Below are 27,807 nucleotides of genomic sequence, written 5' to 3'. Positions count from 1 at the left end.
CTGATGATATTTAGCATATGATCTGCATTCACAGAACAGCCACAAAAAAAACAGCGAGAGACATAAGCTGCATAAAGATTTACATTTAACAATTAAATCAGGAGACCACCGCAAACTTCCTGACTACGACAGGAATGGAAGAGACCATAGGTTCAGGTCACTCATATAAATACCCAAAATGCTTCTGCCTCTTGTATTCTCTATTCTGTCAAAGAAATGCACCACTGTCTCAAACTAAATGAATCAGCCCCTTTTTCTTAATGCACTTCAATGCTGCAACAAAAACAAGCAGGCAACGTGACTGTACGGACAGCGATGCTACGCTATCGCCCAGACAGAGACAGATGCTCATGCAAAATCAACGGCAAGGAGGACAGAAACCAGCGAGACAGGAAGCCTTCGGAAACAAACAAATGCGGCACTGGGCATGTGCCTGGCACAGCCCCCTTACCCCACACGGACAAGTCACTGCAGATTTTAAAGGGGACACAGTCCACACCACGGGGCAGACAGGCAGGCTGCCCAAGAGGAGGGGCGGAGCAGTGGAACTGCCACTCACCCGCTGTCGCCGCAGTGACGACAAAAGAGCATCACAGCCGGGTGGAGCCACGCTGCCCATGTGACATTCCACACAAAGCGGGACAATGATGCGTGTATGGGATTTGCACCAAATCGCTCCATACAAAACCAATGCTGCTTTCAAGGGTGTGGCTGTGGTTTGGGAAATTGGATTTTGGGCTTGGATCATCCATGCTGTTCTACAGTCTCATTTTTTTTTTTTTTATCCTAATTTGGGATTTGGATAGACCAAAATTCATGTTTTGGACAATAACTTGTTCAGGAATTTCAAAAACTTTACTAAAGAAGGCTTAGTAAATTAAGTTACAATTTAAGTACTACCCGAAGGAAAACACAAGTAGAAATCTAAATGTTTAACGTTTTGGAAGCGCTCTTCCTTTTCAATGCTCATTCTGAAACACTGATTGTCAATTTATTGAAAAAAAACAGAACAAATACAAATTGATTACAAAAGCCAAATGCACATTATAGGAAGAAAAGTCAGACTCACAAAGGCTGAGTGCAATATTATGCGCCAAAGTGCTCCCAGAGCGTCAGTCTACCAGGTCCTCCCACACCAGGCCTAGACAAGCCGTCTTAGGCAAAAACAGAGACGCACCAGAATCTCAGGCAGAGAGTGTGAAGTGAGGAAAAAGTCCATCAGCAAGCTGTCCTCAGTGCAGGCGGAGGGGGAAAGGGGGGTAAGTGTGAGAATGGCACCCCAACATACTTCCGCTCTCTGCGGGATCCCCTGAGAGGCAGGCGGCAGGCGGCTGGCTCTCGCACGCCGAGCCTCTGACGTTCTGCCGACAGCATCGCGACTGAGGCGTGAGAGGCCGCTAGAGCAATGGCCGGCAGGAACGCTTTGCCTAGCCCCGCTATCTGACACCCCACATCAGCACCATCAGCGCCAGAGCAGAGGGATAAAGAACACAGTGAGGGCTCTGCAAGACTGCAGCAGGCTCAAACACTGTTCTTTTTTACCAGCCATAATCTTTATACGGAGCGAGAAGGAAAAGAATGATACAGTAAGGGGGGGACAGAGTGAGGGACGAGGGAGATAGTGAGGAGAGAGAGAGATAGAGAGAGTGAGGGAGGGAGGGAGAGAGAGAGAGAGAGCTAGAGAGAGCGAACGAAAGAGAGAGAGACGGAGGAAGGGAGGGAGGGAGAGAGAGCGACAGAGACTCACAGGTCTGTGCATTTTGGATGTCATCGGGGAAAGCTGGGCTCCTTCCAAACGCGAGGCAGCCGGGAGCGGAGCAGGAGGCTGCATGGAGTCTGCGATCATGCCTCGATTACAAAAAGCCAAGTTGGGCTGCCAGCCAAGAAGCTCTGCACAGAGCGCCCCTGTGAACGTATTTCACAGCACCCGCCTGCTCACTCGCTCTCTCACCAGCACTTGCTCTCGGTTAAAATTACCCTTCACACCCCCCTTCCCCTGCCATTCCCCTCCTCCTTCTGACCGTCGTTCCTTTACTCACCACTCTGGCTGCCCCCCACCCTCCCCGACACCACAGGATTTAAAGGGACACAGAGTTACCGAACCACACCAAAATACAGCCCGTCTGACAAGGAACATGAATCCAGTCTTATTTAATACATTTCATTATAAAGAGCTACGAGTTGGAAAAAACATCTGCGATTTTTTTCCTTTCTGTAAGCTTAGAACTGTAACAGAACACATTCTGTATAAAACAGGACGCAGGTGAGCAGTGACAAGCAGACAACTGTATGTACATGAGGCCAAAAGAGGTCTCTAAATGACAAAGGGCAGACATTCCACAAAGCAAAAAATGAGCAAAAAAAAAGTATCATGCAAAAATGCAATCAACAGAACACATGTTAGTATCTAACTACTGGATTTACTCATGCAAGTGATTATATTTTAAACGGACACAAGAAGAAAAAAATCATTCAACCTTAATGCATTTACAGTAGGCTACTGCTGTTTTTTTGCTTAAGAAATGAAAGGTATCTAAGTCAAAATAACATGCACGCATTTTGGCCCAGTAATACACCCCCTTTCATGGTTTCCTTGACATTTCTGTTGGCCTGTACTAAGGATCAGGATGGGTTTAAATGCAAGTACATGTGCAGGGAGGGAGGGGGGTTGGGGGGGGGGGCGGTTTACTGGAGGGTTGAAGGGGTGCCTGCACCATTTCCCACGCTGAAACATGCAGCACATGCAGCCTCCTCTGCTGGCCCCACATGCTAATGGACCAGGCAGACAAATGGCACAGTCTGCTCTCAAAGGCAAGAGGCAAATTTAAAAACGTGTGACTTGCATACTTGGGAGTCTTCCCAGAGTGCCTCATGGACACACACAGTGGCCCCTTTGATGCAGCTTAAGGACTGCATCCCAGCACTTTTTCTTGCAGAGATTTCACATTGCGTACATTTCTAGGAACTTAATCTTAAGGGTGAAAACATATGCTTAAAGAAAAACAATGAGACCAAGAATACCCATAACTATTTCATAGGAGCACAAAATATAAACATAACTACTGATAGTAATATTAAACGAACATTTCTACTAGTATTAGAGTATTGGCCATTCGGCCATGATACAGTCAACACCAAGATCCAACATTCCAGTAAGTTTTCCTTGGTTGTAGTTCTGTCCACTCCGATTTGCCACACCAATGTAAATGTAAATCCATACTCGGTATCACTTCGAGAATTTATAGTTGCGTATGTTAGTGGAAGCAGTAAGAAAGGTAGCCTACAAGTGTTATTTACATTCTGGTAACAACGATTCAATTCTGAAATGCACTTCAACATAATTGCGGTGCTCAGCACATTACCATTTGAAATGTAAACGTTACCTCATCCACTTCACTATGCATTGAAACATCTTCGTGTGTGTTAGCGTTTTCGTCCATGCCTTTCTCGTGCAAAGTGTCATCATATTTACTCATCATAAAAGGATCAGTGATGTATCCACGGCCAGTCGCATGCCAATACATTTCCTCCATATCCAGCATCCACGTGCCTACAGGGTCAACAGGATTAAAAATACGGCTAACGTTAGCTTGCTAACCACCAAAATCTAGACATCTTCCTACATAGAGCCAGACCTTTTTAATGCCACCCAAACTAAGTGTAGGCCCAACTCATAACTGCATTCTCATTTTAGGGTGAAATGGTGAAAGTGCTCACATAGGCTATAGTTTGCAAGCTAGCAAGGTCACTGGTGGCAATTTTGATTAACTGTCTACAGGTCTATCGGTTTACATTATGTGCCAAAAGTTTAAATGTCAGTAGCCCACTGCTAAAATCGACAACAATATATGAAATAATACAAGTCAATCCACCTGGAATGTAGTAAGCCATGGCAGATGCTTTGCAACGTCGCCTCTACGTTGTTGTGCGGGCCGATTCAGGGAACTTCTGTAATTCACACAAAAATCGGCCACCAAACCTTTCTTTGGTGAGGCACACAGACATGTGCTGTTTCATTGTGAACACTAGAGGGAAGAGTTTCCTCATTTCTCTGCGGCTTCAAATTAAAAGTAAATTATACTTTGCAAAACGAATAAGTGCTTTGGGAAGAATTGATTTTCCGTAAAAAATTATCATAAATTCTTTAACAAATTCGTGAACACATAAAGAGGGCGAAATGTATAATCCTGCTGAAAATGAAGTACAGTTTGTCAGGTGAGTTACTGACACAAGCTGAAAGGCAAACTTAGTAATGGTCTATGGATCCTCTATGTTTTGGAAATACTATTCGCGCATCAAAAGTATTGCGAACTCAACCATAGCCCTTTGAATACATTACAAGGTAGTCTGATTATGACATGCACGATCCAAAATTCTGATTCTAAAAATAGAGGGCAACGCATTTCTGCACCATTCCACTGTAAACTATTTTGTTGAGCTACATTCGTCTCATGCAGAACCGCAGAATACCAAAAGTGGTGCCACGCTGTAGGCTTTTCAACTCGTGCCAGAGTTAACAAAAGACTCGTTTGCCTGGTTCACGAGGGAAAACTTGTTAGACAGACAAAACATATACAACAACGAAAACTGCAAAACACACCGTGTCCACAGGAAGTATCGTGCTGGTACGTTACTACCACCTCTCTGCTTTACTCCACAGCAGTACTATCACTATTTTTGAACAATCACAGTTTTTAATCTAGAAATGACTGAAGGAAGCTGCAAAAAGCACGAACTGTAGCACAAATTGCAGCAGTCAGTCTCTTGTAGATGTCATTCAGATATTCTATATATTTTGAGGGCATAATGTATTTTTGGCGTTGTGTTCCACATCTATATTTTTAAATATACAGAAATGAAAGAAATGTAGGCTATGGTATGCATGAGTGCTAACCTGAATTCAGTGTCATACCAACCAAATCAGTGAATACTACAACACGTTTGAATGGTTTTATTTTCTGCTCTTTCTTCAAGATCACTCTTTTTCATCCTAATACCAAAAAACAGAATTAAGTAATAACCTAATAGATATTAATAAAACATGACAGACCAATTATTATACTACTGAAGTACTTTTCTTGTCAGCCCTTCTGAGAGGCTGATTTTAGTGAAGTGCAAAGCAGATCTGTGCATTTTCTACACGGTTCAACATGAGGAGTTGATAGACTACATTCTGAGCCATTAATCACAGAATCTAAAGCGCAAAGAGTCTCCTCAGCACACATGTGACACATGTATAAAAAGTACTTTTTTGACTTTTGGGTCATGTATAAAAAGTACATGAGAAAAAAAGTGTACTTGTTGAGACTGCTTTCAAAAGAACAATGTTGTTCATATGTGGTTGAAACAAATGGGGATAATGAACAAGTACAGTTGGGTACCAACTGCATATGAGCAGAAGTTAATAATGTGTTTGGAGGTGATGGTGCCAAGTGAAAACATGTACAAACAGAATAGTATGGGATAGAGGATTGACCCTTGGGGCACTTCACATGAAATGTTAACAGTCGTTGAAGAACAGTCACCTAAGGAGAAAGTGTAATTCCGACCCAGCAAGTCAGACCTGAACCAGTTTAAAACTGTGCCAGAGAGACCTGCCCATGAGAATAAAATGATCAGCTGTATCAAAGGCCACATTAAGATCCAGTAGTACCAACATAAATAGATGATTGGCATCAAAATTTAATCTGAGATTGTTTACTACTTTAACTAGTGCAGTGCTGTGTTTGGCAAGACTGGAAATTTTCAGAAGTGCTTAGGAAATTAGACAGTTAACCAGTTACTTGAAAAACTGGTAGAAAACCAGTTTTTCAAGTGCTTTGCTCAGGAACATCCGGTTGGAAATAGGTTCACTATATCTAAACTAACTAGGCTACTCTGAATATATAGTGCAGCGCAGGCTATAAGGATTTGGACAGTGATACAATTTTTGTTATTTTGGCTTTGTACTCTTTGTGGATTCATGGATTTGAAATGAACCAATGAATATCAATCAATCAATTTTTATTTGTATAGCGCTTTTAATAAAGGAGCTGTGTCACAAAGCAGCTTCACAGAGAACCGGCCCCCAAAGAGTAAGCCTAGGGCAACAGTGGCAAGGAAAAACTCCCTGACTGATAACAGGAAGAAACCTTGAGCAGAACCGGACTCAGAGGGGGAACCCATCTGCTGCGGGCAGGCACCGGTTTGTTACAGAATAGGAGCTTAAAGTGCATACTGTCAGCTTTTATGTGAGGGCATTTACATGCCAGGAGGTCTGTGTAGGAATTACAGCCATTTGTACATGTAGTCCCATGTTGCCGGTTTGAAGCAGTTTGCTAGATGCATTATTGGGCAGATCGCTATCTTTGCTTTTACAACTGAAAAAGGGAACGCCTCAGACTTCACCCTTCCTCATAACTTCACCTTAGCAGTCAGGTCAAGCTCCCAGCAGTGAAGAAGTCAAGATGTTGTTTAATCATGCAGAATTGTTAACACAGGTTTAAACATTAGGCGATTTGGTGATTCAGATATTACCATAGAACTTTTCACTGACACATACCAGCCTGTAGAAATCACTCAACGTGTTTTCCACTGGTCTTTACTGAAGTCAAAATAATACATAAACCGTTTAGACCAAACCAAAAATTCCACAACGAAGTGTACAACTTGAGCTAACTGGGAAGGAAGTTGGTTAGAAGGTGTAACCCAACATTAGTGGATAATGTATGCTTTATGATGGCTTCATACAACGTAAAGAAGAACCACCCAAACATAAACAATAGAAACAAGGCAGGAACACAACCCGAGGGTTAACAGGCATAGTCATTTTACATGACACAATCTGCGGCATTGTCACTTATTCAGACTGACAATCACAATCCGATCATTTACTTCTAAATCTGAAAAGAACTCAATAAAATAACTTCATTTTATGGTTTTTCCAGTCCTCCAAAAGTTGTACAAGATTGATCTACCTCATCAAATCTTTGTGCATATTTGATTAACATATCTTATGTTGCCTGTACCTGATGTTATGCCACCATGTTACGTGACCTGGATAAAAGTCAAACTATGATGTCATTTTTGTTTGACCGGTTTGTCTGCACCTGTCTCTTAAATTGATATCACGTGATCAGAAGAATGGGTATTTCACATGGGCATTGTGTGCAAGACCAGAAAAGGGTGTGGTTTTTTTTTATCAAAACGCCACATCACTCTCTCTATAAATACTGAAAGAAAACAACTTGGCTGCAGAAACAGCTAAATTACAAGACCAGGTAAGAGTTTTATTTTACATGTGATCCATATCTCCTTCAAATACGTTAAATCAAAATGACTATTTTAATTCATATTTGTGATGACATTGTTTAAAGCGGCTTTACAGATATTTTACAAATGTTGTGTAAAGGATGGAACTGGCAGTTTCTAAAACCACAGTTATATACAGAGAGCAGTAATGGTTGTAAATTCTTGTAATGAACAACAAGGAATAAGTTAGAAATAAATTAATTGTTAACTGATAAATGATGAGTAAGAACATGCCTAGGAGTTCATGCATGTGATTAACTATATCTGTGGAAATATGTATTGTATTACCACATAGCAGATCTGGGTTTTCCTTTTGGTGCGATTTAAATCAAATGTATGAACTTATGTCATGGATCTGCTTTTATGCCTACAGTCTCAGCAGTGCTGATCCCTCTCTACACGCCTCAGAATGTCTGACAAAGAAGGTATCAATCTTTGTTTCAACCATTAAAATTAATAGAACATTCTGATTACTTGAAGTTTGGGGGGTATGACAAATTGTAAATCTGTTCTGATGGCAGCTATTTTGTGTCAAGACAGAATTCTTGTTGTCTTTTTTCAGTTTTACTACTACTACTACTTTCCAAGTTTTACTTTTATATGTACTCAAAAGCCTTGCCAGATTGTCAGGCATGTACTGTGTAATGGTTGTGAGTGTTTTGAACAAGGTAGCTTCTAACATTTTCTTTTCATCCTTTTCATTTACAGAATGTAAGAAGGTAAGACATTCACCCTCAACTTACTTCATATATAGAGAAACTTTAAAAAGTGGCTGTGTTAGATGCACTAACATGTATATTAAATGTTCATTTGTTCAAATGTTCTGTTCATTTTTCCTTTCTGTCAGGACAAATGTTCTTCAAAATCAAAATCCGGATCTGACTCTGATGTAAGATCCCATGGATAATATTCAAACTATTGTTGGGTCACCTGTTTTGTGCTGCTCACCTTGAGGTGTTCTGAGGTCATTTCCCTTTCGGCATCCATTTGCCGTTCTAGTACTGTACATCCTATAAGAGGCTCTAGCCACATAAGCTGTCTGTCTGAGCTCCATTGAGATGCAGTTGAATTTTACACTGTGACAACACTTCTGGTTTCTCTGGTTTGAGATCATGTTTGATCTGTATTTTCGATAGGCTCAAGCAGCTGTGATAGGTGCATGAGGAGTTTGTGTGTAACTGAAAACTATAATGGCATGAGGAGTTCATTCAACCTTTACTGTTACCTGTTCTTGGAAACGGCAAGAGAAATTTAATCTCATGTCATTTTCTCTTCCAGAGCTCTGATGGTGAAAAAGGAAAGGTAAGAAATGTTAAGAGTCAGGTCATTTGAAATAAAACTGTGAAATCAGTATTTGTATTGCTTAAAAGTACAACAATGCTATTGGAGCTACTAATAATCAGTTGGGGGTTTAAAATAAAACAATAATGTATGTGAAGACATCAGCAAAATTCTGTAATTTAGCAGAACAACTGGGAAGTAATCTCCCCTGCCTGCACGTCACCGGACTTGTTTAATCCAGTATTTTTTTGGGTATTCCAGGGCCATAAAAAACATGGACAGAAGGGGAAAGGACATTGTGGAAAAGGGGGAGAACATGGGAAAGGAGAACATGGGAAAGGAGAACATGGAAAAAAGGGAGAACACGGAAAAGGAGGACACTGTGGAGGAAAGTGAGAAAAACATTGACAGCGACATGTTGGATCTCTGAGAAAAACTATACCTCTTTACAATCTTAATCTATTATCATTGAACAGACACAAAAAAACAATCCCAATTGTTAGTTAAAAAAGAATCCAATTTTGTTATTATTTTGCCTATGATGAAAATGTAATTTTCGGATACAGTTGCAAATATACTGGAAATCGAATTTGTATTTTGTGTTTTCTCCATTCTCTGCAAAATAAAAATAAGATAATAAAAAATTATTGTATGGATTTTTGATGTCCACATTTGGTGTCCTTCAATGTTTCAGTAAATATATTGTGATTACATGTTACTTCTGACCACTTATACAGTTCTGTGCTCCTGAGGCATAACATAACGCTGCTACGCACTACTTTGAAGAACTTAAAATGAACATTTACTTGTAGAAGAATAGCTGTCCTCCTAATTAATATGACCTCTCAGCCAGTTTACAACTGTACCCAGCGAACCCCAAACTACTGTGCATGCTCCAGGTACATGCTTTACTGAAGACTACAGTGGGCAGGTACATCCAATCCATGGTGAGCGTCAGACAACACCAGCCATGGGCTGCCACTCCTACTGAATACAAACGAAGGGGCAGGGCATTACTACTTGGCTGGAGAGAGGGTAACATAATTCACTAGCAGTGGTTTAAACAGCAAATGTAGTATAGCCCCTCTAAACGAAACATACATTGCTAATGATAGGCGAATCAGGCAAACTGTGATGACAGCAGTTTGTTAGAATTCCATGCGATGAAGTGGTATGCGCCCCATAAAGTATCAGACTTTTCCCCCTTCATCGTAGCTTGGTGGCTTATATAAAGAACATTTGTGTAAAAAAGAAATGTTGCATTTTTGCAATACTGGGTTTCACAGGGTTAATTGCAGTAAGGTTAAAGGCCTAACTGTTTCATTCTGCTTTCAGGTATAAAACCCTTACTATATGTGAATAAGTCAATATTGTAATCATATTACATCGATTTATGAATTTTCATGCTGGACACAAAAAGTTCGAATGAATTAATTTCACTTAAGCCGTGTTTCCACCGCAGGAACTATACCCCGGAACTAGGAACCTTTTGAGGAACTCAGTGCGTTTCCACCGCAGGAACTAGGGTCTAAATTTAGTTCTGGGGGCTTCGTTTTACCCCCCAAAAGGTTCCTGCTCGGGGGGTAGTACTTTCCGAAAGTACAGGAACCTTTTGGGTGGAGCTTGCAGCGCTGAACATTTCTGATTGGTCGAGTACTCACGGGATTTTTTTGTGTCTATTTTCAGGCGCCATGTTTGAAAATATGCAGGCGCAAACCAATTTATTTTCATAATAACTTCAAATCAAACTTGTATGTTATGCGGCGCAGTAGCCTACTTTTGGTTATAGCCTGCCAACGTCTTGGAATTATAACGTGTGCTCTTCTGTTCTTTTCTTGCTTTAGTATTCGTTTTATAAAATGCTAAGCATTCGTGCTGGGACAGCATATTACGTACTAAAACATTAAAACGGATTAATTCGGTTGCTGAATATTTTCTTCCGGATTTTCTTAGCCCGTTGTAATTGACTCAAAACGTTTGATACAGTTATGTGAGGTATGCGGTAGTTCTGCGTAATTCACATTGGTGATACAGTAAAAGCAAACTGGAAATCACCTTCCGCACTTTTTGTCAGGGTAAAATAACAGGTTAATTCTAGTAATCGTACCTTTAGCTTTTTCAGACTGCCGTAATTTTACTCTGCCATTCTTCAATTCCACAAAAAGACCAGGAAGACTATGGACTAATTTATGGTGCATGGTTCGCATCTGGAGGGCACATTTCGCTGCTCGGCTAGCAGTAACTTGTAGAAGAATAGCTGTCCTCCTAATTAATATGACCTCTCAGCCAGTTTACAACTGTACCCAGCGAACCCCAAACTACTGTGCATGCTCCAGGTACATGCTTTACTGAAGACTACAGTGGGCAGGTACATCCAATCCATGGTGAGCGTCAGACAACACCAGCCATGAGGTATGCGGTAGTTCTGCGTAATTCACATTGGTGATACAGTAAAAGCAAACTGGAAATCACCTTCCGCACTTTTTGTCAGGGTAAAATAACAGGTTAATTCTAGTAATCGTACCTTTAGCTTTTTCAGACTGCCGTAATTTTACTCTGCCATTCTTCAATTCCACAAAAAGACCAGGAAGACTATGGACTAATTTATGGTGCATGGTTCGCATCTGGAGGGCACATTTCGCTGCTCGGCTAGCAGTAACTTCGAAGGAAAACAAACGGTGGCTGTACCACTACTAATTTAAATTATCACGCAAGTCCGAGTTTTCGTTCTATTCTTGTCATTTTGCGGTTAGCCTATATAGAATTGACGATGAGAAAATCAAACAGCAAATTGTTTACAACGTGTGCATGTTTTCTGCTGTTGTTGCCAGTTATATTGGAAATGTGAATGCATTCTGTCGCTTCGGATGTCAAGACATGAAAGCGAATGTTCGCATAAAAACATAATGAATGTGTTTGAGAGGATATATAAAACAGTTACAATCTGACTATTGGTCTGTTATATCCTATTTGTTGCATAACGGTCCAAGTTCAACTACCAACGACAGTTTTGCTTGACAACGGTAAAATATGCCCAAACGGCTGCAGAAGAATATTTCAATTCCATGTGATTAAATCGATAAAAATCAATAAATACAAAAGTAACCATATATAGTCATTGTTGGTAACCCGTTGTATATAAGTGGAATAAACCCCTCCGGGCTGTCCCGGTTATTAGAAAATAATGTAGGCTACTTCGGTGGTAGTATGGGGTTACAGAAGAAATCATATGACAGATGGACCGACGACAACGCCGCTTTTTCATACGTCAGTGGGCTAATTTGCCTAATCTTCGTGGGACTTCAGACCCCGGTGGAAACGCAGACAACCATTGGCTGAAGGAACCTTTTAGTTCCTGGTAAAGTAGTTCCTGGGACTGAAAGTTCCGGGTAATTTTGGTGGAAACGCGGCTTTACTTGCATAAACACGGGCTACATATAAGCATGTAGTTCAGTTTTGTTAATATACTGGCACCTTGTGGCCGTTTTCTGTAACTGCACTGTTTATGATACATGTCTGCCTAAAATGAACTGTACATATACAGTATTTGTTATTTACAGTGCTGAACAATCTCATTTTCTGACAAACACATTTTAATTCAATGTTTGAACATCATACTTGTTTGCTCTTTAGATTCTGAATTAAAGACTGTTTCACCTGTCCACAAAATAAAGATGACTGCAGCAATTTGGTATATGCTTCCAGCGTACAGTAAGGTTTACTGGCAATGTCACCCTGGTTGGGTGACTAGACAAACTGGTTGGATTACTAGGCTTATTTATGGTACACAGACTATAAAGCAGCCTGGATCACCTAGGGGTATGGGGGTCTTATTCCAGCCAAATCAGTGTGCCCCCACCGGCTGACCTGTAACAAACACTTCAGCTGCTTATTTATTCCCAATTCAGCAATACGTTCCTACCACTCACATGCAAAGGCCATACATTTGGCTATAGCACGCAGGGTATTACCACAGGTGTACTACTTCCCTAATACCATTCTCTGTTACGACTGACAGAAGGATTTGGACCCAGGCACAGAGATCACACGAAGAGGCAGAGGTAAGTTAAATGGTAAGTCTTTTACTGAGACCTTTAACAAGCAAAAGCAAACAAAACAACAAACAGGATAAAACCAGACCCAGGGTGTGACATGTAGAGACTCGAAGACCAAGCACTGAACTGAGGAAAACCAAGAACTTAAACACACAGCAAAACACATGCAGACAATCACAGACAACAAGCAGACATGTGTGGAATGTGATAAGACAACGATCCAGTTACTGCAATGATTAACAAGTACAAGACACGAAACGCAGGAATCCACAGAACACAAGAGAGAACTAACACCAGGAAACAGGTGGTGACTGCCAATTGGCAACTGGAGCCATGACGTTCTCCAACTTTGAGACATGTACGACGCTAAGCAGCTTACTGTTGCCTCCACCCATAGTACACATCTCAGACTGCAAAGATCTTAAAAGACAGAGATAACCAATTGTATATGTCTGCTGACTTAAAAAAATGATATAGGGAATATGACACTGAGTGACAGCATTATAATACCCCAGGCGTGCAGAGTGCAATTAAAATGGATCAAGGTTTATACAGTAAACAGCATCCTTTGGTTTTATTCCTACAAAAAAGGATACAACACTGTCCCTTGAATTTTCAATGTCCTGCCAATAGTGACAGGAAAACCAACAGAAAACTACAATGCATGAAACTAAAAAACAGGCACTGGCTGTTCAGGCATACTTCCATTAAAATATTTTGAAAATTGAAAATGGTGAACGCCATAATTAATATATTCAAACCACAGCAAGTGTTCTACTTCCAGGTTCTTTAAAGAGTGTACATTTCATCCAGATTAAGTATTGGAGGTGTTTATTTCAGAAAAATGTCTAAAAAACTGTAAGGGACTATTTATTTTCTATTTGAACAAAAAAGTAGTTTTGTTGTTACTGCTTAGCTCTAGTCAACACAGTAGTTCATGTGAAAAGCACAAGTTCAATTCAAGCATCTTGCTAGTTAGACCCAGTTCTTGATACATTGGCATTTCTAAGATTTCATGGGTAATATCGGCAAAGCCCAAGTCTTTCTTATGTAGGAATGGTTAGACCAGGGCAGGGGAAATTAAAGCAGGGCATTTCAGGATTTTAATATAAGGATAAGGTTCATTGTATATGAATATGCATGCCTTCAATAGTTCATACACTCCAACTTTGTACTCAGTTGTGTTGCAGAACAGTCATAATCCAGATACAGGTCATAATAACTTGAGCCTAGCCATGATGATCTCCTTAACGCACTGTAAATGTACTACATGCTGTCAAGAGCTGAAGTTCACAACAGAACTAATCAGTAAGTTGAATCAGACATTTCAGGAATTTTACAGATTATTCTGGTGTTTTCTACAGCCTATGGGGTACCTGGGCCTACAGGTTCTGAACAAAACAAATGTAATGGATCCAAAAAACAGTCAAGAGATTCTCTAGAAGGGAGATATTCCAACTACATGGACATCTGGTGTAAACAATAATTGGAGTGCAATTTGTAAAACGTTGTAAAACTCTGTAACCCTGCTCAGTCTTTGCACATTTACCATCACCAAGCGTAAAAAATACAGTTCAAGTGTCACTTTTGTTTCAAATCTTACGGGTTTTAAACATTTAAGAGAGATATTCGGATAAAACATTCCTATACAAGTTTGTTTTCCAAGAGTAATGATATGCATCAAAGCAAGATTGAAAAATGATATATTATACACAAAAATGTTAAATGTAAATATTTTTTTTGATGTAAATGTTACAATACACTTATTTGGAAGACGCCTTTTTCCAAAGTAATGTACAATAAGTGCATAGCATTTACATGTTAAATGTAAATGTTAAAAATAAATGTAAATGTTAGATATAAATATAAAATGTTAAAGGTACACCTATACCTTTAACATTATAGGTGTTATACCAAACACCTATAGCAGCAGCTGAATTGGCTGCCTCAGAGTGGCTAGTCCAGGCAAATCAGCTGAAGTCATTGAAGGAATGTTTGCAGCTGGGGTAAGAGCTGAAACCAGGTATAACATAAAACAAACTTTAAAATCATGTTGTCTGTGGAACTGTTATTATTTTTCATGGTAGTTCGGCAGAAAACATAACTAATAACTTCATGTAGCCTATGACAGTGTCTAATGACAGACACTAGTCCTAAACTCTGGCCAAACCAGACTGTGCTTTCACCCACGCTCTGCAAAGCTTGCAGTGGAGCTGAAAGAGAGAGGAGCATGCTGGGAGCTGGGTGGGCAGGGCTCCTTGTGTCTAACGAGCGGTGCTGGGTGTGGCAGCCGTTAGCCTGTTGAATGAAAGCCAGCCAGCCTGACACCAAGGCTCATTCACACATCCCACAGCAAACAGCTTTTCTAATGCTTCCTTGTGTACCTCTATTATGAATCGTCTGGAGAAATGTTGCTACGGCAGCAGGATCAGAGTGCTGTTTTTGAGGCGCATGCATGTCTGATAAAGGCAAAGAGGCTTTAATACTTTGTTAATAAAGGGGCAAACTCCAGACAGCTGATGTCGGGGTGAAAACACCGCTTTTACTTCAGTCACACTCCCACACAGGCATATTTCAGCCTCGAAGAGATAAAAGCTTTAAATTCACTCAAAGGAGACAGATCGGATGGTATTGCTGGCACTCGTGGGGAACTCGGAAGAAAGATTCCTCAAGAGAACAAAACGACACATACGGGTGCGCACATGCCCGTACACACACGTGCACACACACGTGCGCACACACACACACACACACTACAGCGAGGACCAACATGTAGCTGAAAAGCTCTTAAATACAAAGATCTGTTCTGGAAATTAACATAACGACAACCAAGGTGAAGCACATCTGTTTAGAGCCTAAAAGAGCAATCCTTTACACAGATTAAGCACAGCTCTATTCAGCAGAAAATTCAGGCCAAGAAAATTGACAAACAATCTGTTCCATGAAGCTGGTGATGATATTTAGCATTTGATCTGTATCTGTAATACAGAACAGCCGCAAAAAAGTGAGGGGGAGAGTACATAAAGATTTACATTTAACAAGAAGACCCCAGCAAATTCCTGATTATGACAGCATGACAGCAATGGAAGAGAGCATAAGTTTGATTGCATAAAATATCCAAAATGTTTCAGCCTCTGGTATTCTCTATTCTGTCAAAGAAACACACCACTGTTTTTCACTGACTAGACTGCCTCTTTTTCTTAATGGAACACTTCAATGCTGCAACAAAAACAAGCAGGCAACGTGACTGTACGGACAGCGATGCTACGCTATCGCCCAGACAGAGACAGATGCTCATGCAAAATCAACGGCAAGGAGGACAGAAACCAGCGAGACAGGAAGCCTTCGGAAACAAACAAATGCGGCACTGGGCATGTGCCTGGCACAGCCCCCTTACCCCACACGGACAAGTCACTGCAGATTTTAAAGGGGACACAGTCCACACCACGGGGCAGACAGGCAGGCTGCCCAAGAGGAGGGGCGGAGCAGTGGAACTGCCACTCACCCGCTGTCGCCGCAGTGACGACAAAAGAACATCCCAGCAGGGTGGAGCGACGCTGCCCATGTGACATTCCACACAAAGCGGGACAATGATTCACGTGCAGGCAAGGATTTTCGCCAAATCGCTCCATACAAAACCAATGCTGCTTTCAAAGTTGTGGCTGTGGTTTGGGTCTTCCGTGAATCCAAGAAATTGGATTTTGGGTTTGGATCATCCATGCTGATACAGTCTCATTTAAAAGAAAAACCTAAAGTAAAATAAGACCAAAAGGCAAATCTTGAACAATAACTCATTCAGGAAACTCAAGAACAGTGACAAAAGGCACACTTACAAAAACTCACTTCTGAATGTCACTAAAGAAGGCTAATAAATTAATTGTGTACTACCTATGTTTAAACATTTGAGACCACTATTATTTTTCAATTCTGAATTCTGAAACAAACATTCACTCATTTGCTCAACGCAAATTTTTAGAAAGAAAAGTTGGACTCACAAAGGCTGAGTGCAATATTATGCGCCAAAGTGCTCCCAGAGTGTCAGTCCACCAGGTCCTCCCACGCCAGGCCTAGACAAGCCGTCTTAGGCAAAAACAGAGACGCACCAGAATCTCAGGCAGAGAGTGTGAAGTGAGGAAAGGTCCATCAGCAAGCTGTCCTCAGCGCAGGCAGGGGGGGGAAAGGGGGGTAAGTGTGAGAATGGCACCCCAACATACTTCCGCTCTCTGCGGGATCCCCTGAGAGGCAGGCGGGTCCTGAACCAGCAACGACTGGCTCATACAGACGAAGGCTCTAACATTATGCCGAAGGAGCAATGGCCAGCAGGGACGCTCCGCCTAGCCCCGCTATCTGACACCCCACATCAGCACCACCAGCGCCAGAGCAGAGGGATAAAGAACACAGTGAGGGCTCTGCAAGACTGCAGCAGGCTCAAACACTGTTCTTTTTGTTTTTAAAGCCATAATCTTTATACGGAGCGAGAAGGAAAAGAATGATACAGTAAGGGGGTGACAGAGTGAGGGACGAGGGAGATAGTGAGGAGAGAGAGAGAGAGAGAGAGAGAGAGTGAATGAAAGAGAGCGAGAGGGAGGAAGGGAGAGAGAGAGAGCGACAGAGACTCACAGGTCTGTGCATTTTGGATGTCATCGGGGAAAGCTGGGCTCCTTCCAAACGCGAGGCAGCCGGGAGCGGAGCAGGAGGCTGCATGGAGTCTGCGATCATGCCTCGATTACAAAAAGCCAAGTTGGGCTGCCAGCCAAGAAGCTCTGCACAGAGCGCCCCTGTGAACGTATTTCACAGCACCCGCCTGCTCGCTCGCTCTCTCACCAGCACTTGCTCTCGGTTAAAATTACCCTTCACACCCCCCTTCCCCTGCCATTCCCCTCCTCCTTCTGACCGTCGTTCCTTTACTCACCACTCTGGCTGCCCCCCACCCTCCCCGACACCACAGGATTTAAAGGGACACAGAGTTACCAAACCACACCAAAAAAAGTCTTCCATGTCCGCATGGATATTCTGTCTGGTTACACTGAACAGAAATTAATACACAGTGTCTGATGAGGTAGAACAAGAAGGGATGAATATAATCCAGTCATATTTTCATTACAATGTACTAAGACATGAAAGAATCACCAGAAGATTTTTCCTTTTCTGCAAGCTTTGAACTGTAGCTGTAACACATAACACATTCTGCATGAAATACAAGGAAGCAGGTGAGCACTGACAAGCAGACAACTTTATGTATGTAAGCATAAAATGGCATTTCTAAGGATCAGGATGGGTTTAAGTGCAAGTACATGTACGGGGGGGGGGGGGGTTTACTGGAGGGCTGAAGGGGTGCCTCAGCCTGCACCATTTCCCACACTGAAACATGCAGCACATGCAGCCTCCTCTGCTGGCCCCACATGCTAATGGGCCAGGCAGACGAATGGCACAGTCTGCTCTCAAAGGCAAGAGGCAAGTTTAAAAACGTGTGACTTGCATACTTGGGAGTCTTCCCAGAGTGCCTCATGGACACACACAGTGGCCCCTTTGATGCAGCTTAAGGACTGCATCCCAGCACTTTTTCTTGCAGAGATTTCACATTGCGTACATTTCTAGGAACTTAATCTTAAGGGTGAAGACATATTGGTAATTAAAACATTTTAATTATGCTTCAAGAAAAACAATGGTAGCCTTAAATTTTCCTAGGAGCACATGATAAAAAAGGGGCAATTAATAGTAATATTAAATAAATATCTTTACTATTATTAGGGTATGGACCATACTGACATGATACAGTCAACACTACAATGACATTCTAGTAAGTTTCTCTTCGTTACAGTTATGTCCACTTCGATTTGCCACATCAAATCCATATCCCACATGATAACTATATGGATAATATAATATCCATATCTCCCCATCCCTCCCTACCCCCCTGTAAATGACTGTAAGCTTAGGGTTGTAACTAGGCAGCTGTTTCGTAGGTGACTTGGGTGCATTAACTGTCTTAACTACAGCTTGTATTTTTTCCATAGACTGCGTTGTTGCCGTTCTCGTTGTTTAGTGTTAATCAGTAACCTTCAGGGTCCAAGTTGAACTATGCGGTTGTTCCCTGCACTTGGACCGGTACTTCTCTCTAGGGGTTTCGTCATACTTGTTCCTGGTTATGGTTATACACTTTGTTGTACGTCGCTCTGGATAAGAGCGTCTGCCAAATGCCTGTAATGTAATGTAATGTAATGATAATTTTCGAGTTGTTTTTTCGTATAATTTCTAGTTGCGCATTTTGGTACACCGAGTAAGAAAGTTAAATTAAGTATTATTTACATTCTGGTAACGGCAACGGCAAACATGAAGTCCAACCACCCAGAAAACTGATGGACGCAATTCTAAAATGCACTTAAAGTAGCCTAGTTGCAGCGCTCATTTGACATGTAAACGTTACCTCATCCACGTCGGTATGCATTGAAACGTCTTCATGTGTGTTGGCGTTTTCGTCCATGCCTCCTTTCTCGTGCAAAGTCTCATCAAATTTACTCATAATAAAGGGATCACTTATGTATCCACGGTCAGTCGCATGCCAGTACATTTCCTCCATGTCCAGCTTCCACGTGCCTAAAAGGTCAACAGGATTCATTAAAAAAAATACGGCTAATGTTAGCCAAAAGTTAGCTTGCAAGCCACCAAAAAATAGGCAGCTTGCTTCACTGAATCAAGACTTAATGGCACTTCCAAACGATTATAGGCACCACTCATAACTACATCCTTATTTTAGGGGAAAACGGTAAAATTGCTAACATAAGCTTGCAAGTAGGCTATAGCAAGTTCACCGGTGGCAATTTTGATCAGCTGCACAGGCTAACAGGCCTATAGGCCTATTTCACGTGGCCGCCATTTTGAAATCCAAAGAGAGGCTGTGGTGGGCGTTGCCCCAAGTGAAACATTAAGTGAACGCTGAAACAACAATGGCTTGGACCACGAACCTTGAGCTGCTACGACATTTTACGATGTACGACGTCGAAAAATGGGCTGAGGAGGGATGTCGAGTACCAAGAGCAGTTTTGTTGAAAGGATACAGCAACTGGATTGAGGGATTCATTACTGATATCGAAGGTAAGTTAACGATTTTGCCATCCGTAGTCTGTGCCGGTGTGCTAGCTAATCAGCAAACGGTGTCATTAAATTTTTCCCGACCGTGAAAACTGCCTTGTTTACATTTTGGACATTTGTGGTTAGTGGGTAAATCTATCGCTGTTTTCGTCGCAGCACTGTCAACTAGCCAAATCTGTCCAACAAGTACGGCAGTTTTCACGGTCCGGAATAAATTTCATGACAACGTCAAAATATTGTTAGCAGCTCGATCGGCTAACAATAATATGAGCTTCATTTAATTTTCTAAGTTTGTGGTAAACTATTGAATGCTTGTTAATAAATTAAATGTGCTGTATTTTGTCAAGGTAACGTTACATTTTGTGTTAACCAACATTTGTGTTGGTTAACACAAACGTTGGGTCATCTAGCTTAACATTACAGGCTACAATGATTTTTCAGTCAGGACGAGCGAGGCAGGCTGTGTTGTGAGGGCCAAGTCGTTTCGCTCATTGAGAAAAAATGACACCCCTTACAATATACAGGTATTTGGGTAGTAGACAAATAAGTGTTCATGTTCATGTTCAAGTTTCTTGTTCAATTTGCGCGAATTTGCTTGCAAAACGTTATCACCTTTCCCTGCTGGACAACTTGCACAAGCACTATTATCCTGAGCCAGGTTGAAAGAGCTGGATGCATATTACTAAACGCATATGGTAGATTACACAATGGTCTGCACAATTAATTGATGGGGTATTTGATTTGATTTGATTTGCACTCATCATATAAAAATGACAAAACAGAACAAATACACTTAAAACAATACAAAGAGGACTATTGTAAAAAGCGCGATGTTAAAATGAGTATGAGTAAATTGTTTTTAAGTCCCAGCAGGGTCAGGTACTTCCGCTCAAACGGATCATGGGTTTTCACATAGAAAAATCTTCAGCACCACTGTAAGGAATTATTGCAGGAGGCTGTTTGGTTACATATCCTCACTACTGAAAACCCATGATTCTACAAAAGTGTATATACTAAGTTTGAACTTTATTTTTAAGCTTTTATCAGTTAACAATACATCATGGAAGGAGCTTACACTTGTAGGCTTATTTTACAAGTTTGAAAAAACAAAAAACGAATTGACAGACTCAGCATTAAAGTAACTTCAGCCATTTCCAAAGAGTTTCAAAGGATTACCAGCTTAGTTGGAAAGAACACTTCCACGATGTTGATCTCCATTTAATAAGGAGCATGTATCATATTCTGTTTTGTACTCCCTCAAGGCGCAGTATGTAATGTAGGGAAGGAAAGTTGGACTGTCCCTTCATTTTCTTTCTTGATCCCTTGGTTCTATAAACATCATTCTAAAGCTTAAGGATGTATCTTATTAAAATAAACATTTTATGGTTTGTTTACCTTGTTTCTTTTCTGTCACTGTAGGTGGAGTTTCCATCTGAAGGCCCCTTTATTGGGCAGTCAGAGTGCAACTGCAAAGCTGGCCAGGGTCACTGCAATCATCAAGTTGGACTACTATACACTCTTGCACATTTTCTTAAGCTAGACTGTAAATCTGTCCCTCCTACAGTTAGTAAAACGTCACTGCCACAGACATGGCATGTTCCTCCACGTACATTAGGCCTCACCCCAAAACCTATTAATATAACAAAAGTTTCAAAATTAAAGCCACCCACAGCGAATACACTCCCAAAGAAATATAAAAGATCCTGTGATGGTATCATACCCAACCTCTATTGCCCTGTTCCAGTCCCCCTACCAAGTGATCAGTTTGCTCATGATCTTCAAAAGAACCTAGCTGATATCGGAAGCAACTGTCAAATGTATCACCTACTGCTAGCATCAAACAGACATCCAGTGGACAAGGTTGCAACAGAGTTTGGTGACCTGCCCTGTGGATCAGTGTTGACCTACCAGGCCCTTGCCCTTCCCACCACCACTACCACTGACCATCACCCACCATTTCCTCTGCCACCACAGACATATCATTATGCCACTGCTCTAAATGAAAATGAGAGCAACTACTACTGTGGCATGACTATCACCCTCTCTGATGCAGAGTCATTGGAGATGGAAACAAGGGAACAGAGCACAAACAAGACCTGGCACCGTGTTCGCTCACAGCGTCTGACTTCATCTGTTTTTAAAAGGATCATTTCAAGGATCGCAGACTTCGACAGCTTAGCAGCCAATATGCAGCGACAGAAGAGGGCTGTGCAGACACGGGCAATGAAAAGGGGGCTAGAGATGGAGCCCATTGCAGCGGCACAATATGAACAGGCAACAGGTAATCACACATTGCCTTGTGGCTTCATCATTAATCCTCATGCCCCCCATTTAGGTGCCTCACCTGATCGTAAGGTGGTTGACAGCGCTGGGCTTCTTCAGGGGCTTCTGGAGGTAAAGTGTCCAGATGTGGACAGTTTGGTTGAGTGCTGTTACCTTTCTGCAGGGCCAGATGGTGCTTTTGCCCTTAAACCCAACCATGAATACCATTACCAGGTAATGGGACAGATGGGCATCACAGGGATGATGTGGTGTGATTTTTTTGTCCATTGCACCAACGACTACCACTTGGAGCGGATCCACTTTGATGCCGAGAAATGGGAGTCTATGAAAACTAAGCTGGACATATTCTTCTTTGAGTATTTTTTGCCTGCCCTTTGCAGATGAGGAGACCGTAGATATAAACTCCTCAAAAAAAGTTTGAGTCAGTATTTTTACAAGAATATTTTTTACATTTTATCAAGTATGAATTATGAGAATTCATTAAAAAATGTCAATGCATTGTTTTATTGTTTCAGTATTATCCAGCATACAGGTTGTCTTAAATTCATGTAATTATAAAAACATTTAATCACATTTAATTATCTTCAGTTCAATAAAAGTACATAAGAGCTGAACTGCCAATGTTGTGTTACAATGAGTTTCAATGTTTCTCAAAGGAAGAATGATTATCCAGAACTTACAAAATCCACTTTGATGCATTTTGGGGAGAAAAACAAATCACATTTTGTTATTTTAAATTGGAGAGTTTTTGCATTTAAAAAAAATCATAAAAATAATACTGAAATTCAGAAAAAATTGATATTTTGTGTTTATAATCATTGTAATCATGAACTATGTATATTGTTAGGAAAATGCAGAATTAGTTTTGGATAACCCCCTTCAAATAGGTGTTACCACAGGATTAAAAGAGAGGTCCCTGAAAGTTGGTAAGCAGAGCACAAACAGTCCATAGCTGGTTAACTGAACCACACAGTGAAAGGGGTATGACACTGTCAAATATATGGTATTCTTTGATGCGCCTGATTGCCCTCTCTACGTGGATCCTTAAGCGAGCAATCTCTTGTGTGTGTGTAATTTCTGCTTTACTGAACTGCCCACTTGGCCCCAAGAATGTTGGGATTACAAGTTTGACATTTATGTCAGTGAGGAGGTCTCTGATAAGAAACCCTTTATCTGCAATGACCTCGTCACCTGGTTGCAGGAGGCTCAGAATGCCGGACTCTTTGGTAATTTCCTTATCCGAGATGGAGCCTGTGTACAGGTTGCTGACTAGGCAAATTGACCCAGAAGGAGTAATGCCAATCAGTGACTTTAGCGTTGTGGTACCTTTGTAATGGGAGTATGTGACCGTGTTCAGAACCTTTGAGCTTGCAGTTTGGATGTGGATCTCAGTACAGTCTAGCACCACCCGTGCTTTGGGGAATGTATTTTTAAAGAGTGGTGGCATCAGTTCATCTATAGCCTCTCTACTTGGCCATACTGGTAGTGTGCCAAGCATAAAGAACAGGTAGTTGCCCCATGTTATACAAGTCCTGCTGACTGTGGCTTGTGATACCTTAAACCGCACAGATAAATCCATAGTGAAAAACCCCTGCCGCACACGACAAAGGAACAGGAAGAACTGGTCGAAGAGGCATAGGTGTTGTGCATGGAACCCAGCTTTCACAATGTGTTCTTCTGTGTGATTTAGCCTTTGCATTTGACTCCATCTAACCATAGACTCTGATGTAGGTTTTAGAGCTAGGAAGACTGCTTTGAGGGTGTCATAATCTTTAAATCCTGTGTAAAACATGATCAACTTGGGCTCACATTGGAAGCGTTGGAGATGAAACTGCTCACTTCTCAGGGTTTCATTTTCTTCCTGCAGACGAGCAATCTCCCTCTGTGCTGCATCAAGCTGTTCTTCCACAGACAGGGTCTCCTCCTCATAGTCATGATCGCATAATGCCCCCAAAACCTGCTTAGAACCGTGTGTTAGAGAGGAGAGAAAATAAAATGGGATTACCAAAAAAAAAGTTATTGTAAAAGTAAGACTGGAACCATCCAAATATATTTTATAAACAATAAATAAAAGTAATGCAAAACTTAACACATAATTAAAAAAAAAACGAAAAAAAGCAAAAGTAAAAATGGTAAAATTTTTATTTTACCAGATTTACTTATTCATGCTTTGTGAGGCAGGGAGCATATGGCAGTAGATAAGCTATTGCCACACTACTCTAAAAAAAAATCCATGTGAAGAAGGAAATCAGAAGACTCGATAAATATCGCAGGAGTATTCTAGATACAAATATGCAGTATACTTTCATCCTATGATTATTATTTTGCACAGCCTGATCTTCCTGTACATAACTGGTAATGACTTTTCTTCCTCATGCAGATTTGAAATGTCCACTTCTTCCTCTTCCTCACCAAAGTCACCAGTCGCACTACAAAATTGGGGACAAATACCAGTGCATTTATTATCTTTTTCATGCTGATACGGAAATGATTTGGCTAATGTCAGATGACAGTTACCTCTGGAAGCGTTGAATTGTCCTTCTGGTCTTGGGCTGACACCATGTAAACAAAGACGGCACACTCCCGTTTTTCAGTTTGTTCAAACCGGTAAGCGATCTTAATATGCAGTCCTTGGGAAAGTGTTTGGAGCACACTTTTGTGTTGTCTGTGATCTGAGATGAGAGATGTGTTAAGGTGAGTGTTGACGTATAAATTAATCTTACGAACTTTTGGAGGTTATTATCAGGGTAAGCTAACGATAAGTTAGCCAACTTAGACGCTAGCTTAGCTAGCTCGTTACATTACCTGAAAATAAGGTCCAACATCTCTCCTTATCTTGGCAATCCACTGGCGACGGGTGTCCGGGTTACTCGGAAATCGATGGAAAGACAAGCCTTGATCACATTCTCGCCTTTGATACGACGTACAGCGTGGTACACAACAATATGCCATAGTAGCATCACCGGCTCAAAATCGCTTTTCTGCTTCATGTAAACACCGCTCCTAGAACGCTTCCCACCATAGCCTCGTTTTCGCACAGGAAAGTTTCAAAATGGCGACGGCGTGATATAAGCGAATTGATTCATATTGTGTAACATATTTAAATGTCAGTAGCGCAATACTGAAATCGACAACAATATCATACAGAACAATATACCTGGAATATAATAAGCCAAAGCGGAAGCCGTTGTTGCTTCTATGTCGTTGCGCTATACACAAAAATCGGTCATGAGAACTGTTTTTGTGAGGCGCATGAACATGTGCTGTTTCGTTGTGAACACTAGAGGGAGAAGTTTCCTAATTTCTTTGCGGTTTCAACGAAAGTAAATTATGCTTTGCAAACCGACAGAGAAGTGCTTTTGGATGAACTGAATTTTGGGGAAAATTATCAACAATTGTTCCACAAATTCTTGAACATATAAACAGGGCTAAATGTATGATCCAGATGAAAATTATGTTTGACAGTCAAGATACTGCCACAGAATGAAAGACAAACGTAGTCATAGCCTACTATTTTTTACTTTGCAAATTATCTTCCCAAAAGAACACAGTCCAAATTCCCGTTGGAAGCAACGGGTGCACTAGTCTAAACAATATCCTTAGTCGGCACCACGCTGTTCTAGAGGGATTTCATTGGTAAAGTAAAACCCGGCGGCACCCGGCCGCAACACTTACATGGGCTCGCGTTGGTTTGTTCTCCTGTGATTGTCACTGAACGCAGCAGCTGTATGATAAAACACATAGTTTCACACATCGACCGCAAGGCTTTATGTATAGGCTACACTCGTTATGGTCAGCATGATTATTATTTGGAAATGAGAAAATAAAACATTAATTGGTTATCTTAAATACCAGATGCCTGGCAACAGTTGCTCATTGCTAAGCAAGCACACCTTGTTGACAGGGTTGATTCAGATTTTTCACAGATTGGGTGTAGTCTACGCATGAGTGGGTGAGTCATTAATACCTGTACAAACTGAAGGACAGATTCTTTAGAAAGAAAGTCACTGTTATTATGGGCATTATTGGGGCAGAGAGGCTTGTGTTGTGAGACGGACACTCCCAGGCTCTGGGTTTATCTGTTCTGTCACAGATTGAAAAACAGGATTCATGTACACCTAGGTGTACAGAAAAGAAGTTCCTGGAAATAAATCTCTTATAGAGAGAGGGGGTGTGGTGGTTGTGAGTGACGGAGACTCCCAGGTCTGTGCATTTTGGAGAGAGAATATTAAGGCTGAATGTTATGTTATCAAAATAGTATTCACACATCTAAAGTCTTCCTTGCAAAATCAACCCTAGCACTTTGAAAACATTGTAAATAGTGTATGCAAGATATATGCAGCTTGGTCATCACATGCATGATCCAGAATTCTGATTCTAAAAATAGAGGTCAAGGCATGCATGTACCATGCTGTAGTCTTTGCAACTCATGCCAAACAAAGTCAACAAAAGACCCGTTTGCCTGTTTCACAAGGTAAAGTATGTTAGACAGACCGAATCCAGTACTAGGTGGAGTTGAAGGTGTAACAATGAAAACAGGAAAATACACCTTATCCACAGAGGGTTTTCTATTCTGCTGGTATGTTACTACCTTTACCTCTCTGCTTTACTCCACAGCAGTGCTATTTCTATTTTTGAACAATCACAATCACACCTTTTAATCTGGAAATGACTGAAGCAACCTGCAAAAAGCACCAACTGTAGTACAAATAGCAGCAGTCACTCTCGCGAATGTCATTCAGATTTTCTTCGTATTTCTGAGGACACAAGTTATTTTGATGTTGTGTTCTACATCTTCTATATTTTTAAATATATGGAAATGAAAGAAATACATGGTATGCATGAGAGCTAACCCGAATTCAGTGTCATATCAATCAAATAGGTGCATGCTGCTAGTTTTTTTCTGCTATTTTTTCAAGATCACTCTTTTTCATCCTAATACCTGACGACAGAATTAAGTAATAACAGATTAGATATTAATAACATATGACAGACCAATTATTACACTGCAGAGCTGAGAAGTATTTCTCTTGTTGATCCTTCTGAGAAGCTCATTTCAGTGAAGTGCTACGGAGGGTACGTCTTGTTCCAACATGAGGAGTTGATGGACTACATTCTGAGCCATTAATCAGTGTCTAATGCATCAAGTGTCTCCTCAATGCAGAAGTCTTTATGTGAAACTACATATTATATCATATGTGTAATAAGTAGGCCTACATATGAGTCGAAAGGGTCATTGTTCAGAGAACTGTGAAAAGAACCATGTTGTTCAAAAGTGGTTGTTTGTGGAAAAAAACTGGCTAAGGGTGAACCATTCATTATTTGGATCTCTGTTTAATCTATTGCAAATAATAATAATAATAACAATAATAATAATAATAATAATGATAATAATAACAAATGTATTCATTTTAAAATCTGGGGGTGAAGGAAAATAATTTAATAAAAGCACTGATCAATGTCAAAGCCCTGAAAGTACTGACTAATGTCAAAGTGGCGTGTCAGGTGTATGTCTTCCCCATCATTCATTTTGCTGAATAGATTTATTGCACTATATCTCAACTAACTAGGCTACTCAGACTACATAGTGCAGTGCAGTCCATAAGGATCTGGACAGTGATACAATTTTTGTTGTTTTGGCTCTGTTCTCCAGCACAGCAAAATAAATATGGATTTAAAATAAAAGAATGAATATGAGCTTAAAGTGCATACTGTCAGCTTTTATTTACGGGCATTTACATGCCAAGTAGTCTGTGTAGGAATTACAGCCCTTTTTACATGTAGTCCCATTTTGCAGGTTTTCTGC

The 27,807-nt window shown here is 41.0% G+C and overlaps 3 protein-coding genes across 11 annotated transcripts in view; 1 reads left to right on the top strand and 2 right to left on the bottom strand.

Moving 5' to 3' along the window:
- Positions 1–25,258, bottom strand: part of LOC118231934 (coiled-coil domain-containing protein 9B) — a 51,965-nt gene extending 26,707 nt beyond the window's left edge. For 2 of the 8 annotated variants that reach the window (XM_035426335.1, XM_035426342.1), the window contains exon 1: positions 452–634. In XM_035426335.1, coding sequence (XP_035282226.1) covers positions 452–619 — 168 coding nt within the window. In that variant the 5' untranslated portion in view covers positions 620–634. Of the gene's footprint in view, positions 1–451; positions 635–1,069; positions 1,552–1,747; positions 1,977–3,383; positions 3,551–3,872; positions 4,207–16,621; positions 16,992–17,246; positions 17,502–19,053; positions 19,224–25,158 lie in introns of those variants that run through there. The other 6 variants (XM_035426361.1, XM_035426378.1, XM_035426351.1 and 3 more) reach the window with 6 other exon arrangements.
- si:dkey-248g15.3 (oleosin-B3) lies at positions 7,157–9,218 on the top strand. Its single transcript, XM_035426458.1, has 6 exons — positions 7,157–7,259; positions 7,664–7,715; positions 7,999–8,009; positions 8,138–8,179; positions 8,569–8,592; positions 8,833–9,218. Exons 2-6 carry the CDS (start codon positions 7,700–7,702, stop codon positions 8,965–8,967), a joined length of 228 nt encoding a protein of 75 aa, XP_035282349.1. The 5' UTR covers positions 7,157–7,259; positions 7,664–7,699; the 3' UTR covers positions 8,968–9,218.
- On the bottom strand, positions 22,478–25,058 carry LOC118231967 (THAP domain-containing protein 2-like). 2 transcript variants are annotated; one of them, XM_035426430.1, is made up of 5 exons: positions 24,807–25,058; positions 24,519–24,673; positions 24,355–24,430; positions 23,841–23,958; positions 22,478–22,689 (listed from the first exon to the last, which is right to left on the bottom strand). In XM_035426430.1, exons 1-5 carry the CDS (start codon positions 24,951–24,953, stop codon positions 22,667–22,669), a joined length of 519 nt encoding a protein of 172 aa, XP_035282321.1. In that variant the 5' UTR covers positions 24,954–25,058; the 3' UTR covers positions 22,478–22,666. The 2 variants fall into 2 exon arrangements, with proteins under 2 accessions (XP_035282321.1, XP_035282310.1); XM_035426419.1 differs by having other exon boundaries at positions 22,478–23,958.
- Positions 25,259–27,807: the final 2,549 nt, after the last annotated feature.

The sequence above is a fragment of the Anguilla anguilla genome, chromosome 1, assembly GCF_013347855.1.
Source record: "Anguilla anguilla isolate fAngAng1 chromosome 1, fAngAng1.pri, whole genome shotgun sequence".
Lineage (NCBI taxonomy): Eukaryota > Metazoa > Chordata > Actinopteri > Anguilliformes > Anguillidae > Anguilla > Anguilla anguilla.
Note: the sequence above shows the minus strand (reverse complement) of the source record. Positions and strands in the feature narration are given on the sequence as shown.

What these genes read in the sequence shown, in the direction of transcription:
- si:dkey-248g15.3 (XM_035426458.1), top strand. An exon ending in AATCCGGATCTGACTCTGAT is followed by an intron (nt 8,180 to 8,568) that starts GTAAGATCCCAT and finishes TTTCTCTTCCAG; the next exon opens with AGCTCTGATGGTGAAAAAGG. An exon ending in CTGATGGTGAAAAAGGAAAG is followed by an intron (nt 8,593 to 8,832) that starts GTAAGAAATGTT and finishes TGGGTATTCCAG; the next exon opens with GGCCATAAAAAACATGGACA.
- LOC118231967 (XM_035426419.1), bottom strand. Translation starts at nt 24,953, where the DNA reads ATGGCATATTGTTGTGTACCACGCTGTACGTCGTATCAAAGGCGAGAA. An exon ending in ATGTTGGACCTTATTTTCAG is followed by an intron (nt 24,674 to 24,806) that starts GTAATGTAACGA and finishes CTCTCATCTCAG; the next exon opens with ATCACAGACAACACAAAAGT. An exon ending in ACAATTCAACGCTTCCAGAG is followed by an intron (nt 24,431 to 24,518) that starts GTAACTGTCATC and finishes CCAATTTTGTAG; the next exon opens with TGCGACTGGTGACTTTGGTG.